The sequence below is a fragment of the Wasmannia auropunctata genome, unplaced genomic scaffold (assembly GCF_000956235.1).
Source record: "Wasmannia auropunctata unplaced genomic scaffold, wasmannia.A_1.0 LD336037.1, whole genome shotgun sequence".
NCBI classification, from domain to species: domain Eukaryota; kingdom Metazoa; phylum Arthropoda; class Insecta; order Hymenoptera; family Formicidae; genus Wasmannia; species Wasmannia auropunctata.
In genome coordinates, this window is record NW_012026853.1 from 853,834 (window position 1) to 870,633 (window position 16,800).

The 16,800-nt window shown below is 35.8% G+C and overlaps 2 protein-coding genes and 1 long non-coding RNA gene across 8 annotated transcripts in view; 2 read left to right on the top strand and 1 right to left on the bottom strand.

Annotated features, from left to right (window-relative positions):
- Nucleotides 1-9,519, top strand: part of LOC105452145 (leucine-rich repeat-containing protein let-4) — a 105,346-nt gene extending 95,827 nt beyond the window's left edge. For all 6 annotated transcript variants that reach the window (XM_011693018.1, XM_011693021.1, XM_011693022.1 and 3 more), the window contains 7 exons: nt 221-839; nt 2,706-2,928; nt 3,161-3,300; nt 3,542-3,694; nt 5,199-5,379; nt 5,485-5,624; nt 5,952-9,519. In XM_011693018.1, the coding sequence (XP_011691320.1) occupies nt 479-839; nt 2,706-2,928; nt 3,161-3,300; nt 3,542-3,694; nt 5,199-5,379; nt 5,485-5,624; nt 5,952-6,220 (1,467 nt within the window). In that variant the 5' untranslated portion in view covers nt 221-478 and the 3' untranslated portion in view covers nt 6,221-9,519. The remainder of the gene's footprint in view (nt 1-220; nt 840-2,705; nt 2,929-3,160; nt 3,301-3,541; nt 3,695-5,198; nt 5,380-5,484; nt 5,625-5,951) is intronic.
- LOC105452150 overlaps nt 1-16,800 on the bottom strand; it is a 184,015-nt gene that overhangs the window by 150,527 nt on the left and 16,688 nt on the right. The window lies entirely within an intron of this gene.
- The window catches only part of LOC105452144, a 1,809-nt gene continuing 1,375 nt past the window's right edge, over nt 16,367-16,800 (top strand). Inside the window, exons 1-2 of the mRNA XM_011693017.1 lie at nt 16,367-16,526; nt 16,701-16,734. Coding sequence (XP_011691319.1) covers nt 16,524-16,526; nt 16,701-16,734 — 37 coding nt within the window. The 5' untranslated portion in view covers nt 16,367-16,523. The remainder of the gene's footprint in view (nt 16,527-16,700; nt 16,735-16,800) is intronic.

The following is a 16,800-nucleotide window of genomic DNA, read 5'->3' on the forward strand; positions in this document are numbered from 1 at the left end:
TAACAACATGTATTAACAATAGGTCGGTTGGAAATATTCCATTAATATACTTCAATTAAAAATTAAAATCAATCTTTTTCGCGTAAGCTACGTTTTTCTCTCGTGCTTTAAGTTAGTTGAGAGACTATGATGTATGATGAGATTATATATCAAATTTCCTGTTTTCGACTACTATCACATACGCTTATCTTCCTTCATCGAATTTCCGTTCTATTTGCAGACTCGGTGTACTGGTACACCGTGCGGCAGAGCGAACAATGGATATGAAAAGAGCAGAGGCTAAGTAGCAGGCTGCAGGATACGCAGAAACGGAGACGGCGCGAGGGGTAGATTGGAAAGAGGCGTGCGGCCGACAGAAAGCGAGAGTGAACGCCAGGGGGATAGGCACGGAGGCCGAAAGTAAGGCAGTAAGGGTGGTTCGGCCGTTGTGACAAAGCCGTCGCAGGGGGAGAAGTGTGGAGTCGCACGGCGAAAAAAAATGAGGGAGCAAGCTCTGTCGGATGTGTGGCGGCTGGTGTGGTTGCTCTGCCTCGTCCTGGCGACGAGCCTGGCGCAAACGTCGCAGGTCTGTCCGTCCCACAGCGAGATCGCGCCCTGTTACTGCAGCGTGAAGAAATCCGGCCTGGACATTGTGTGCGAGATCACCGACCTGCAGCACATCTCCAGGGCCATGGCCGTGCTTAAGGGAAGGCCGAACCTCGTGATATTCTATCTCAGGCTCAGGCATAACAACCTGCCCAAGTTGCAGGGATACGTGTTCCTCGGGCTTGACATACGCCACCTCACTATCCACAACAGCAGCCTAGCGGTGCTCGAGGAATCTTCCCTTAGCTCTATCGGTGAGTATTATATCGATAATATTCGCTCGTAGCGAAAGTTAAAAGAAAATATCAATGACACACGCCAGAGAAATAGAACCAGGGATCTCCATTTCTTTTTCAGAGAAAAACAGAAATATATGAAATCCGTACACATTTTTCACGTTTCGTTGAAATACAGAGAATAAAATTCAAAACAAACATGATGATAAAATTAATTTTGTTTGTGAAATTCAAAATTAATTCCGGCAAGTGAGCAAACGTTGTGGTATTTTTTTGTTTTAATTTTTTTATCTCGGTGTAACCTAGTGATATTTATAATATTTGGAAAATTTCATTGAAATTCTAAAAATACAATGTACTCATTATTACAGTGTTTCAAACACTTGAAAGTCCATGTGATGAAATAACGAATGTTGTTTACCTCAATAGAATTGCAAAAGGTTTAAAAATTATTTACTAATGGATAGCTACCATGTCAATCATACGTAAACGTTTTCATCATAATTAAATATGAAGTTAAATACCACAACAAATTAAATATTAAATAGCAAAATATTTGAATATTTTTAACATTGCAAACTATTCAAATAATTATTGTATCTCATAATAATTTTACAAGTAATTAACTGAATTGTAAATTTTCAACTCAATACCATCATACATACAAATATTCAAATTTTTAGAATCCTTTAGAAATAATTTCTAAAGAAAATTGGATAATAAACAAGTCATTTCACGATTAAAATTGCTTATAAATATATCGACGTCCTAATTTTCAAATTAGGGTCGCGTAGGTAAAGAAAAATAGGCAAAAAACTTTCTATTATTTCACGCGCTATGTAATATTTTTTTACGGTGCGGAATGGCACTTATTCAGTCAAAAAACTTCCATGGACGATTTAAAATCAAAGTTTCTTTTTAATATTAAAGCCAAAATGGAAGCACTCAATCTGTCACTCAAGACCCACGTTAAAGTCAACTGCAAATTTGACCCCTTTAAATCTTTTACGAAATCCCGGACTCAATCGCTATATTGCCTTTGCAGCCACGCAGATTCGGAATAAATTACTGTAAGGGACTGGAAAATACGTTCTTTTTACACCTGCCGTACTCGAGATACGCGGAGATAACCGCATCGCGTGTACACCGGGATCTTAATGAGAATGCGGCACTGCGAGGCGTCTCGGGCGCGACATCACTCGGTTGCATTAACTCGCAACGTCGAAAGTACATTAAACATAGAAAATGTTATTTTCCAATCGGGTTTTGCGCTCGCGTCGTGTATTTTACAGCGAATTAATTATATATAAAATAGGAAGGATTTGAATCTTCGCATTATTAATTAGTGCGACAAAATTATTTTACCTTTTGCGAAATGACCAGTCAGTTTTGCAAAACACAAAATAATTTCAACGAATTATAAATAAGTCTCGTTTTTGCGAAGTATGTAAATATACATATATATACGTATATACGTAATTTCAAATATACATTTCTTATATGCATAACATGTATGATAAATCAAGGTTTTTTTAATTAAACACCATAAATTTAGCTAATGTTAAAACTATTTTTATATAATTGTATTTTTGAGCAAAAGGATAACCTATTTAAAATTTGTCTTCTATTGACACATCATGAATTATGAAAAAATTCAAATTAATTTCAAATTTATAAGAGTATGTTAAATTTTATTAAATGTGTATTATTAAATTAACAAAGCTTATTTAACGGAATAAAATGTATGAATATATGAAATTACTATGTATATTAAATTCGAGAAATTCTCGAAAACAGAGCACGTTATGTAATCTCAAATTACAAGATTTATATGAACGATTTCGCAAATGCAAATATAGAATCAAATAATGCATTTCCTTACAGGAACGGGATTGACACAGCTGGATCTCTCCCAAAATTCGCTGGGTAGCGTCCCATCCCTCGCATTAAAAGACCTTCACCATCTGCTGATTTTGAATTTAAACCGTAATAAAATCACAGCCATCCACGGCAGGGCTTTCGAAGGTCTCGACACACTCGAAATCCTCACCCTTTATGAGAACAAGATCTCCAGTATAGAAGCAGATGCATTCAAAGGACTCGATAAGTAAGTCGTTTTTATTTATCGATTTTATAAATTCCAAGTAAATAAAAACTGAATTTTCTGCTCAAAATTAAAGACACTTGAAGATACATATATTTTTGTTTTGACCAATTTAAAAGAACGTTTCTAAAAATTTGCAACCCAAGTTCTATATTATTATAAGTTTCGAATAAAAAAATGAATCCGAATATTCCCCAGACTAATTTTAATAATTTTAAATGTCGCGCCTTTTTAGCCGAAGACTCAAAAGACTTAACTTAGGCGGAAATGAGCTCACGAGGATCCCAACGCAAGCTTTATCTTCGTTAGAATTGTTGAAGAAATTAGAAATGCAAGAGAATCGCATATCTACCATAAAAGAGGGTGACTTCGAAGGTAAAATCAATAATTCATTTTATTTTGCAAGACGTGTCTTCTTTAATATTTCAGTTTTTGCCGATCCCGTTTTGCAGAACAATTATTATAATCTTAATTAAACCAACTTCTTTTTTTTAATCTACAACTATATGTATCCAATCTGCATATAAATAAAGCGCTTTTATAAAATGAATGTGTAACGAGCATTTCATACAATTAAATGAAATGGGCTCATCGATAAAACGTTTTACCCTTTCAGGATTGAAAGCGCTCGATTCATTAGGATTGGCGCACAATCACCTTCGTGAGATCCCGGCGCATGTATTCTCCCACTTGACGCAATTAAACTCTTTGGAACTCGACGGAAATCAGATTACCCACGTGGATGCCAATGCGTTCATCGGTCTTGAGGGTAAGTGTATTATAGTTACAATTTAGTATAGCCGTGCGTGTTTAACTTGTTAACCGCGTGGATACGTACGAGCGCAGCACTTACGTTAAAATTATACTGCGCCTGATATTAATATCATTCCTCACCCACACTTACTTTTCTTTAAATAAAACATTTAAAAAACCGACAGATCAATATGTGTGGCAAACTGTTATGAAAAATGTTATTAATAATATGCGAAGAAATAACATTAACGCTTGTGCGTCATTATTTTTTTATATTATCGAAAAGTAATTTAAACTTGTATATTATTTTGTTTGTACTTCAATGTACATACGTGTAATCGTTTAAGCTTGTATCGGTGAATCGTTTTAATGCCAGCATCGTCAGGATAGTCGTAGAATTTATGTGCGGTTTTGTGTTCAGTTTACCATAAAATACCTACAGTCTTTGGAGATCACGTTCTACTTTATTTATCGTTGCAAACGACACTACTGCTTAGCATTTAAATCTACCGCATGCTACGGCTCGCCGGCGATGCAATCGGGTCCCTTTGGGAACGTGGATATAAACGAGCGAACGACACTTTACAAACTACCTTTCATCTCGCTGCGTATCTCCTATACCAACGCGAGCTCGACTATCAAGATAATATTTCGACAAAGCGTTGTGCGAAACGTACAGTATCGACAATTTCAGTCAAGCGCCACAGTTAGCTTCGCAATCAATAAGACAAATAACTTAGACAGAAAGCCGTAAATATTAATGATGAAGTATAGTGAATTAGAAAATATTTCCGCGACCTATCTTACTTGGATTAATTTTATCCAAAATGAGAAGTTATTGCGAAACGTCTATCATTAGAATATATTTTGTTTTTATTTTGTTTACACAATATATTGTGAAGAAAATATATATTCTTTTCTTGCACATCAGAATTATTCTTAAATATCATTTAAATATGTTTGTTTTTTTATCCAGGGTACCAATATTCAATTAATATTTATTACTAAAAGCTCATCCATTTAAAACATTTTAATCATATATTATTTCCATCAATCCATCATTGAAGAATCCAATTAAAGCTTGCGAACGAAGTATTTGATTCATGCTTGCGTAAATTCTTCTCCGATCGATGGAGTGTTTATTCACCACTACGAGTAGCTTGATTTAATTATAACTAGCAGCAATTCATCGAAAGAAGTTCGTTTGAGCGTGTCGTAACTCTTGAAGGCTATTATTGATGCTGTTCACGTAACGAAGCTACCTACTGCAAGCCAGATTGTTATCGCTTTTTCTAATCTATCTATTCCACATCTTTGTACAATACCATTTTAATTACGTTACTCGTATCATATACGAGAAAATTTAATCTATTAGTGTTTTATAAAGAATTTAGTAACCGTGGAAACGAGAGAATTTTGAAATTATATTGGCCTCATATTTTTATACCTTAAATATACATATATGTTTACATTTTTTTTAATACGTTCTTTTCTCCATAATTTTCAATCTTTTATTCTAGAAAATCTACAATATTTACGAATGGGAGATAACAATTTGCATTCGGTACCGAGTGACGCTCTGCGACGTTTGCATCGCTTACGCCATCTTGACTTGCGGTCAAATAACATCACTGTACTTCCGGAGGACGCTTTCACGGGCTACGGAGATTCCATCACTTTCCTTAATCTGCAGAAAAATATGTAATGTCCTTTTCTTCCATGCAACTTAGGAATTTAGGTCGAAGAGCGTTTCAATTTTTCTAATATATATGCAAAGTATTCTACATCGTCGTGTAATCTTTTCAGGATCAAAGTACTTCCGCCTCTGGTATTCGAAAATCTCAATTCGTTAGAAACTTTAAGTTTGCAAAATAACAGACTCACGCATATCCCGGAAGAAGTTACAGAGAACATCGTTGACACTCTACGTCACATCGATATAACAGGTAAAAAAAACATACCTTGCTTTTACTTAACATTTACATTTACCTTTCTCTTCGATATATAATTCCAAAATTCATTAGCTTCTTTTGTTTAAATTACTTTATCCTAATGAATGTCTAAACAAATGAAATATATTACAAAAGTCAACTATATCCTTTTTATAATTTTTATTAAATATTTAAAATACCGAATCAAATAACGTCGCGCTCGTTGAAGTTATATTTTTAACAAAATTTCGTCAGATTCCCTTTCTCAACAGAGACGCCCAGCTCATTTCGTGCGATTTTATTAATTTCATCTCTCTTTCGTCCCATTTTTCTCTCGCGCAGATAACCCTTTGATTTGCGACTGCGAGCTACGATGGTACTCCGCGTGGCTCGGAAATCTGCGCGACAAGGACGACGAGATGATGTCAAAGAAGCGAACGGTCTGCATGATGGCGCAGGAACACCGTGAATACTCCGTGCAGAGTATCCCGCTCGATAGGATGGGTTGCGCGGGCAAGAACGTCGGGAAATTCTCGTCGTCGGCTACCGGGTGTAGAGTGTATGTGGACGCGACGCTACCGTTGATTGTTCTTACCGCTGTTCTAGTGTAATCTCGCAAGGATCTTGCGCGGCATCGCGATGACAGACGGCCGACCGGCTTTTCGTTTCGATGTCGATGGAACGATTAATCATACTGTCTTCATAATTGCCGTACATCATTGTGAATTTTCGATTTCGTCATTCAGCTCTGTAAGGAAGGATTCCCTGCTTTTCGAGGTAATCGTGACGCGATAGCGGAGACGCGTCACGATTCCACAATTGCCATCCTTTTCCCGCAGAAAATGAAACGCTACGTTTATCACGTTAATACCATCGCGATAATTTAACACGCTCTCGTGTGACAGACGCGCGCGGTCCGTTATGGAAATGACGCGAGGGAGTTGCGACACGAAAAGTCGGCGGCATTAACGCCGATGTCCGTTTGTCACGATCGGCTGAATTATAACAAGATTTGAACACCGGCTGACGAAGGCTGAAGCCTCGAGCATTATTATTCGTGCGAATTGCTACGTTTCGGAGCGATAGATAGGGTAGGAATGATCGATTCCTTGCGCCCTTTGAGAAGTCCCGCTTTCCTTTTTATTTCCCAGGAGATACGCGAGGACATACGCCTCTGTTCTCACGCGCGGAGTGATATATATTAGGTGTTGCGTATAGCGACCGCGGTTACTTTTCTGTGCAGAGACACGCGTCCATGCGATGCGACCGCGCGTGGACAATCATGTAGCGTTTGGTAACCGCGACAATCGATCCTTTTGAGAACTGGGTACTTTAAACGCTTCCGGATATCTCGCCGGGCGGTATTTTTCGCGTTATTTTCTTTTCCGATCACACCACCGGAACGGACCATTTGTCGAGTTCTCGATTCCGATTGGTCTTCAGTACGTGCACGACAATCTATTCGTTGCTTATGAAGAAAGCTTTGCCGAAATGTTTGAATTTTCATTCGAATCGACCTACACATCTGGATTTCTTTTCGGTGTTTCTAAATTTACTTGCTACTGAAATATGAAATCAGTTCATTCTAACGTATACACCATAAGCCCGATTTATTATTCGTCGCGTTTGATCAAGCCCGTGAAAAAAACAACTCGCGAAAGTACAATGATCGTGTTTTAAAAAGCTAATTGTTGCGGTAAGTCAGGTCGCAGTAAGTATCCATGAGCAATCCCTTCAATTTCCCACGTGTCGAAATGATAATCACAGACACCGCAGGACATTCGCTAGACATTAATATAACGAGCAACATTAATATACGTACGTAGGGGATGCATTTGCTATGCGATGATGGATTAATTTCTGATAATATCATTGTTATTTATGGAACCCTCAGATGCTTTACGATCGAATTACAAACACAGGCCGTGGCATCTATTGTAAACAATGAATCTACCTCGTGCTGCTCATGCATATAATTCGTCGAAGAGACTTCTACCGAATAAAAAGACTTCTATAAGTACAGTAAATATTTCTCTGATTCTCATTAGGCAGCGAGGTTATAACACCCGTACACGTGGTTCGATGGTACAGGATCTGAGCTAGGAAATAAACGTTGATCGACCAGTGGATCGTGGAATACTCGCGCGCGATCAGGAGCGCGCGAGTTTTCTTCACCGGAACGTTACATATCAGCATCGTTGCCAATTATTTCGTGGTTTATCCGTTAAGACTCGCGGCGCGAGGCGTAGTATACACACTAGCGGATCCGAGTAGCCGGAAGTCAGATTCCGGGCCACTCGTTATATACATATCAACGCGTTCCTGTTGAACAACAAGTGCTGCGAACAGTCGATATCCTCCGTACGCTCGACTATTTTCCGTATGCCACGATCTTCCGAAACGTCTGCGACGCCAATGGCTGTTTATTTCTAATTTGGTTATTCAAGAGCTTTGCCGGATCTTAAAAATTTGCAGAAATTATTCGAACGGATATACTACTTTATATTCATTGGGATAGCAAACAGTCTGAAAGTAGGTCACTCGACTTTCCCGCTTAAATTCGTTATATCACGAATGGGTCTTATTGATTAAGACGCAATGATCGGGAAAGAAAATGGCTCGACTAAATCCGGGTATTAAAAGTAAACAACGCTCGTGACGCGTTCATTCTTTTATCAACCTTTCTGCCGGAATGCGCGCGCACGCGCGCGCGGCAGTCTGCAACACTGTAACATCTTGAGATCGCCGCAATACTTAACTCGATTCGCAAAGACCCGACCGCGCGAAATGAGATAACGACTGTGCTGATGACACGTAATACTCCCAACGATACTCTCAACAGGAAACTGACACTTGTCAAAGTGCCGGTAGAGAGCACAAACGCGGTTATTCAAACGCCTCGTTGCGTTCGCTTTACGACTCGGTTACTTCGCCGCCGCGACGGCTCACGTGTTGCACGAAAATTGCATCATCTTTGCAGGAAACGCATGTGCGACGCACGTGTTCGTGACGATCACGAGACGCGGAGCAGCCGTAAGAGCATATGTATATTAATAATGTCAGTCGGTTGTGTTCAAAATATTTTCCCCTCTGTTGCAACAACAATTTGCGCTTGCGCACGGAAGACCGTGGCATATGAAAATACATTTTACGCATGTTCCGCCTCGAGGAACGTTTTCGGCGAATGTTATTCAACGATGCATATCCACGCGACGAACGCGTTTCTCAGCGAGGAACACCGTACGCGGGAGATCGATCGTACAAGAGATTAGTTCACAGGACGTAGTGCTGATCACAGTGCTAACGCAGAAAGTAACATGTGTTTTGCTATTCGATACGTATGAAAATAAGGTAGAACTAAGCCTAAGGCATTACTATAAGGCGCATACACCGCATGGCGGATTATTAAGGTCACCGGTATGCGTTATGTAGCGCGTCAAGCTGAGCCATTCAAAAGTGAATTTTAAAGCTAAGCATTTTAGAGAACGCATTTGAATTCTTTGAACATTCCACATTTCAGTTCAGTATATAAAACACGCTTGAATAACTTCGTTATAATTGTCACCAATACTCTTCATATATAAAATATTAGAACCTCTTTTTTTTAAATTTAATAGCTGCATTACTTCAACAAATCAGTAAAGAAAAATTACGTAAACAAAATAATTTTTAAGCCAATGTTTAAAAAAATTAAACATTTTACTTTAAATAAAATATTTTACTTTAATTTTTTAAATTCAAATTAGAAATAGAGCAATCGTATTGTGACTGCAAGATTTCACGTAATTTAAAAGTAAATGTAAATTGTTAAAATCTGAATGCAATGACGATGCTTTACACTTATTTTATTTGTGCTGTGTTCAATTTCATTCATAATGGCTTTTGATTTAATAAGCTGTAATCCGAAAAAGAATCGTTTAATTAATACGAGTGCGAGGTCTAATTCCCGAGGCTAATCTTCTCTTTCGAATGCACGGGCAGAGACGCGCGATGATATCACATACACACGTACACATATCATTTATACGCCCAAATCTACTTGTAAGATAAACTGATTAACTAAGTCGATTTAAGGCTTGACGAAGCTATAACGACTAAAGATCGTATACATATCGTGAACGTACGAGGTTTAAGAGAATTTATTTGTTAACATATACATATATATATATACATATATATGTACGTTACATATAGTATATATATTATTATGCATTATTTTATGATTATGAAAGATATATATTATATATACCTATATCTCTTATATACATATATGCACTAGATGTTTTTTCTAAGAAGTTATATTTATAACAGTATAAAACTGCCGGGCACACACTGGCGTTCTGCAATTGATTTTCATTTAAATCCGGAAAAAGTTCAACTTTTATTGCTTTACTCGTATTTTGCTTTGTTTTATTGCCAGTTATAAAAAAGTTTCATTTCGATATAAGATCTAAAACGAAAAATATTCGTGATTAAATTTAATCTTGATATGTTGGATAATAAAAATTAACGATACGCCAAATGCGATCCTCTGCAGGCCCTACATTTAGCTTAGGATTCGTACGAGGCATATCTAATGGCAATTTACTAATTTATTCCTTTTCATAATTACATGCGAATAATTCATGAGCGTAATTGCAATTACCTTAAAATCTGAGCATGGTTATGATTATTAAGGACAGAAAAACGGCAATGTGTGAGCGGCAATAAGTTATAAAAAAGTTGATAGATACGAAAGTAAAAATAGCGAAATAGCATAATTACCTGAGTCAGAAGTTCAGAATACATAATCTATTATTATAGAAAAATGCATTCAAAAAAATATAACAAAAAGAGCTCTCTCTTTTTTAAGTTATATTCTAATCACTTCGTGTTTCAATTTTCCTGATAATGTTCGAGTTATTCAACGTTTTCCTCTTTACTTACTTCGAAATTTTATTCTTTTATTACTAACAAATATTGAAATAGAACAAAGACATGGTCGTGGCAAAAATTTCGCAGATCTGAGAATTGATTTATATGTGCAAAAGTTTGCTTCATTGAAGAACTTCCGGCTCGGACGTTAGGACATATCTTTAGACAAATTTTAGAAAACGAAAGTGATGAAACAAACGGGAGTTTACGCGACTCTAATCTTTTCTGCTGATTGTTACAACGGCAATACGCTGTTAAGATGCTCCGATACTGTACACGAAAAGGCATTGTACTCGTGCAATACATATAGAATTATCTACACCCTCCTGTACTTCTACTCGAATAGCAATCGAACAAAATCGAGAGGCGGAATCGTTTCCGAAGTTTCACGGGCATTTTGTGCGCAGTGAATGAGAGTACTCTTATCAGCGGGCCGCGGCAGCCGAAAGGACTACAGATCGCCGGACGTCGAGCCCGCAGAACCATGTCGAGACATATCGGTGGGTGCCGGCGCTAGACTCGTCGGGCGCGCCGTTTATTATTACTAATTATTATAAGCGGATATTTTTGTACAGCGTCTTACAATGTGGTCGGATCGTTGCCGGCACGCCCGACGGGCGCACATGACCGGCCCGCCATACTTATTTCATTTAATAAACGCGCGAATATACCCTGAAGACGAGGAAAACCGCACATGTTGCGCAAACACGATGGTATATGTATATATTTATATATACATACACGCATGTGTGTGTGTGTGCGTCAGCGGAACATGTAAACGAAATTATCGACGGTCCCACCGGGACTCGCCCGCGCGTAAAGGACGATAAACGGAGCTTAACTATCGATCGAAGGATGTATCTTTGTAATCTCGGTGCTCGTTCACACGTCGCTTCTTCGCACGACTCCAGAAACCTCGTATCTGTGTTAAACTATACGTATCAATGTACACACACACACACACACACGCACACACACACACACACATACACGTACTACACAGCATAAACACGCATTAACAGACGCTATCTCTCTACATAGACAACAACACCTTAGTCTTATGTGCTCTTACGGGAGCATTTCATCTCTCCCTTTCTTCACTGTCTTCTATATAGATAAAGGACGCGTAATTCTCACGTATATGTGAGAATCAAGTCCGCGTGGAATTAGATATGTAAAGGAAGAATAGAGTTCTCTCTTGAATCAATGTACACACGTTTACGTCTTTTCGCATAAATGCTCTTAGGCAGAGATACGTATACTTGTACACGCATACCTAAACGAATACACGTATACACGAGACTAAATCACGCCTAATGTTATATCGATGTTATCTATATATATATACATGTATATTATACATACATATATATACATACGGTATTACTATACGACACACATCTACACAAACTTCGTCTGTATATGTCTATACATAATGTTAAATATATATATGGTCATTATATTGATAACTATTACGTGATATGTATGTATTATGAGACATTTTTCCCTTATCGACTCGCGACTCGCTACTCAAATTCTAATGTCTATATGTCATTGTTTATTATGTCGTTAATGATTAACGTGTATATGTGAAACTTTCAAATGAATAAAAATGATATAAGCAGAAGCGTCATTCGCGTCATTATTTGTTACTTTGATTCAATTTCACCTTTCACCATTATTCATTAAATCCTCTCTTTTTTTAACAGATTGCCATGTGAAAACATAGATATTTTAATATATGAAGCTAAAACGTGGATATTTTTTTTATACGATGTGCATTATGTGTGCACGATGTGAGATTCAATTAAAATGCGAACACACATAATTTATCGAAGTTTCCCTTTAGTAACGTTGCCATCGGTAATCAATACGAGCTACGTATCGACAAATGCATGAGATAACATTAATCAATGTCGAACACAGGCAGAGATTCTAGATTTGATGCCGGAATATTTTAGAATGTTGGTCAAACAGCATCACGTAGTAATAGTGTTTAATATACAAGCATCAACATCAAAGAGATATTTTTGTGATTTTTACTTTGGGAAAAAAAGGTACACATAGTTTTTAATACTGCTTTAAATATTTTAATTGAAAATTATGTAAACCTAAAGGAAGAATTTAAATTAAAAGTACAAACGTACTTACAGAGTATTATAATTATTAAATATGACTGCTAATAAAATATTTAATTTAAATTTGTAAAATTAGATTAATTTTGATTTTGAAGTTAAATTTATTATGCTTTTTAAATTTATACATATTATGCTTCATAAATTTATAATATAATGTTAAAAACACCATAATAAGTACATACATAAAAAGTACAGTCCATTTAATGACCAAACAATCTTGGTAAAACTTCTTGGCAAATTAATATTTCATTCTAATTACAACGTGAACAAAATTATACAAATACAATTTAAATCTCTTTTTAAAGTATCTATATTAAATTTTCTTTAATTTATTTTTTTGTCAATCTATCCATCTAAAAATATTTAAATGGATATAGTAAATCAATATCTGTTCATTCTCCACAGTAATTGCATATTGTTTTAAAGACATAATTGAATTCAGCTCCTTGCATTTAAATTTTACCGGTTGCAATATTATATGCAGTGTCATCGATTACTTCGTCTCTCATTCGTATGTTTCGTCAGGAATAATTTACAAAAAAAGTAAATGACAGAACAAATGACCCAGAATGATACACCGCCGTTATTGGAAAATCACTGGACACTGAATCCATCATACTATTACTTTGAAGCATGTAAAACTATTAAGTGTTTATGTACACCAGAACAATTCGATCTAGAGGAATTGACAGAAGTGAGTGAAGTCGGAAACAGTGTTCCAGTCACTCTGTCGGATTCAAACGCTCGTAGCTTTAATTTGATTCGCCAACAACGCGCGATCAAGCGCATTGTCTGAGGACTAACTAATCTTGAAAGATCGATGCGATGCGTCAGCAAAACCAGGGATTCCTTTCTCCCGCAGGATTTGCAGCCAGAAACAAATTACACAATTTGTCCGTTAAACAATTTCAACTTCTCGCCGTTAAAGTGTTTCGGTCTAACTGCATTGTCGTGCGAAATCCAAATCCTGGATGACCAGCAGCAACAAGAGCGTGATTATCACTGTATTCGTAATTTCTTTAATCTACTAGCATCGTAAACGCCTCTCTCATGTTCGTCATAGTGCAATAGCACTCGGCGGCGATGCTGAGAGGAAGCAAGCAAACCGTGAAGCACAGCTGCCTGACCGTGAAGCTGCTGAAAGGGTTTTCGAGTGACACCCTTTAGCTCACGAAGTAGAACGCGACTTAGAACTTACACCCTCGCAAAGGTTGAAGAAGGACGAATATATTATACCATTGCCATCAGCGCGAAACCTAACTCGCAAGAACTCAAAGAGTTCGTCAGAGTGTAAAGAGCGATGGCACGAGTTATATCCCTGGCATCGAATCGATATTATTGCAATGAAATTCGTGGAAGCTATAAAAGAGAGTTTTCAACATTAGGCTTTGAACCGAGAAGTCGAAACATTGTCTCATCGCCGCTTACGTATTCATATCATGCACGATTATCGTAGATAACAAACTTGAACGAGAGTGATTCTGACGATTCAACGTGCACAAAACATTACGAAACGTCTGTGAATCTAGCATTTCCACCATTAAAAAAGAGTTCGATTATATGCCATAAAGCACTAATTTATTAGTCCTACCCACTCACAAAAAATAAATATCAAAAGTGTAGAGTAAATTGTTAAAAAAAAAAATGATTATAGGGCAAAACAACTTTTGAAAATAATTCACTCGCGTATAAATTGTTCGGAACAAGTAGAGAACTATCGCCAAAAATTTTGAAAATTATCAGCACGACACATTTTCGTAGAGTGCCGCGCTGACGGCAAAATTAAAAAATGCTTTAAAAATGTTTATAAGGCGAAACAACTTTTGAAAATAATTTATTCGCGTAGAAATTGTTCGGAACAAGCGAGAACTATCGCAAAAAGTATCGAAAATTATCAGCACGACACATTTTCGTAATGTGCCGTGCTGACGGCAAAAGTAAAAATTGCTCTAAAAATGTTTATAAAATTAAAAAGAGATAAAAATTATTTTAAGCCATACGTATAACCAAACTTAAATATTTTTTGTAATATAGATTTGTATTTTAAACTGTATATCTTGCATGATGTTCTAATCAATGTACGGAATTCCTGGTTTGCTTTGAGCTAAACTATATTTGGCTCTCTGCCCAAAGTCAATGTCAGATTCTAAGAACGCATATGGTAAGTTATAGCAGTGTGTGATCTTAAAAATTGAAAAAAAAAAAAAAAAAAATTAAAAATATCTTTCGTAAACGGTGTTTTAAAAAACTTATATAGAATTTACAATAATTAATATGAAACATTTTGCGTATTTTAAAACTTGATTTAAAAGAAATTTATTTATATAAAAATTTTAATTCAAAATATTTCTATAATTTTATTATTAAAACAGTATGTGTGTATATTTAAAATATATTTTTATTATATATAATTATATGTACAATTGCGCAATATGCTTTGTCAAAATTATTATTATTATTATTATTATTATTATTGTATTTGGCATATTAAATAATTCTCTTAGAAAATTATCTTAGAAATTAAACTAATCAACTTTATCTATATATCTTATTATATGTATGTATTTTTCAAACTGAAACATGTGAGTTTATAATCTCTTCAATTCTGTCTATATAAAAATAGATTGATTCAATTTCTAAGAAAATGATAGCTTTCATATCATAATGAAGCTATAATAACCAAATAAATAAAATAAAATAAAATACGGAAATATTTAAAAAATTATTTTTAAATTACAGACAAATATACGTGTATAAACTGATAAGATCAAAAGCGTGTTTTTAACTACCCTAAACTTAGTGATTTGCAATGAGCCGTTTATTATGCTAATGAAGCGATTCCCCAGAATTATTTTTAGCTGTTAGATCAGTAGTTCGATTTAACGTCAAAGGTTTATCTGATTGGCTGGATTAACACACATATATCGAGGTTAAAGGTAGTTGCCAGATAATTTTTTTCACGTACGAGCTGTCGGCAATCCACTGCAATCCTCTAAAAGAATGCAATGCTGCCAAACCGCTGTATGTACGATACGATGCAACGTATAACTGCTTTCACGTTCGCGAATAGTTTGCTATGTGCGGGGGAACCGATTCGCTATAACTATCATCAACGTCATACAGAGATAACATCAGATATGTTACGAATATGCTCACTTATGTCATCTCTCTGATTGCCAGTCAAATAACCAATATTATATATATTAATTATATCTATTTGAAAAAATTTAATATTTTCATGTTTCCGTCATAAAATAATAAATACTTTAAAAATAATACTTAAATTCGTAACTTATATAGTTCTTATAATTGGTCATATTCGTTTTAAGTCTTTCATAAAAAATGAATTCCATCAAAGAGAAGCTAAAAATATACGCAATTATTCATAATTTCTAAAAATCTATTAAATTAAACGGTACATTCATAATTTTCTACAGAGGAATAAAAGATATCTGTATAAATAAATTGTTTTATGTAAACGGCAACATTATTCGCATGCGTGTACTCGCAATTACTAATGTCACGTATATTAATTTTCAATGATCTTCATATATCAATTAAAAAAAACGTTGAACGTTTATTCAGTTGCTTCAGCACGTTAATTGTTTCGAGAAGAAACAGCCGTGAAGGCGTCCTAAATAAGAGTCTTTTTATAGCGAGTTCGATTCGATGATTGATCTATTAACACCGATTGTGTATCTATAGTATTGCGCTCTGCTAATTAGTTTACTACGGCTCAGTAGGACTTTTTCATCGGTGGAGTAAGTTAGCAACATCTAACTTACTCGATTGCAGTAATTTGTTAATCGTTCGATTTTGTGATTAATTCGACAGTTTCATCAGTAAAGTGAACTTTAACGACATGGTAATTTAAGTGAAAATTTATCAGCAAACACCTATAAATTGCCCAAACTAATTACGTTATAATAATAATCGCGGACAGTTCTTCACTCTCAGTGATTTATGTGTTCTAATATACTTCTAATAATTCATACGCTAATTAAATATTTCGTTATTAATAATGTTAATTCAATTACAGGATGAAATTCAGCTTAGCAAAGATCAACTCTCTCGTAAGTGCACTTGTATATTAAAGCACTATAATTATATTCGTTATAAATAATGTGATAAATATTTGA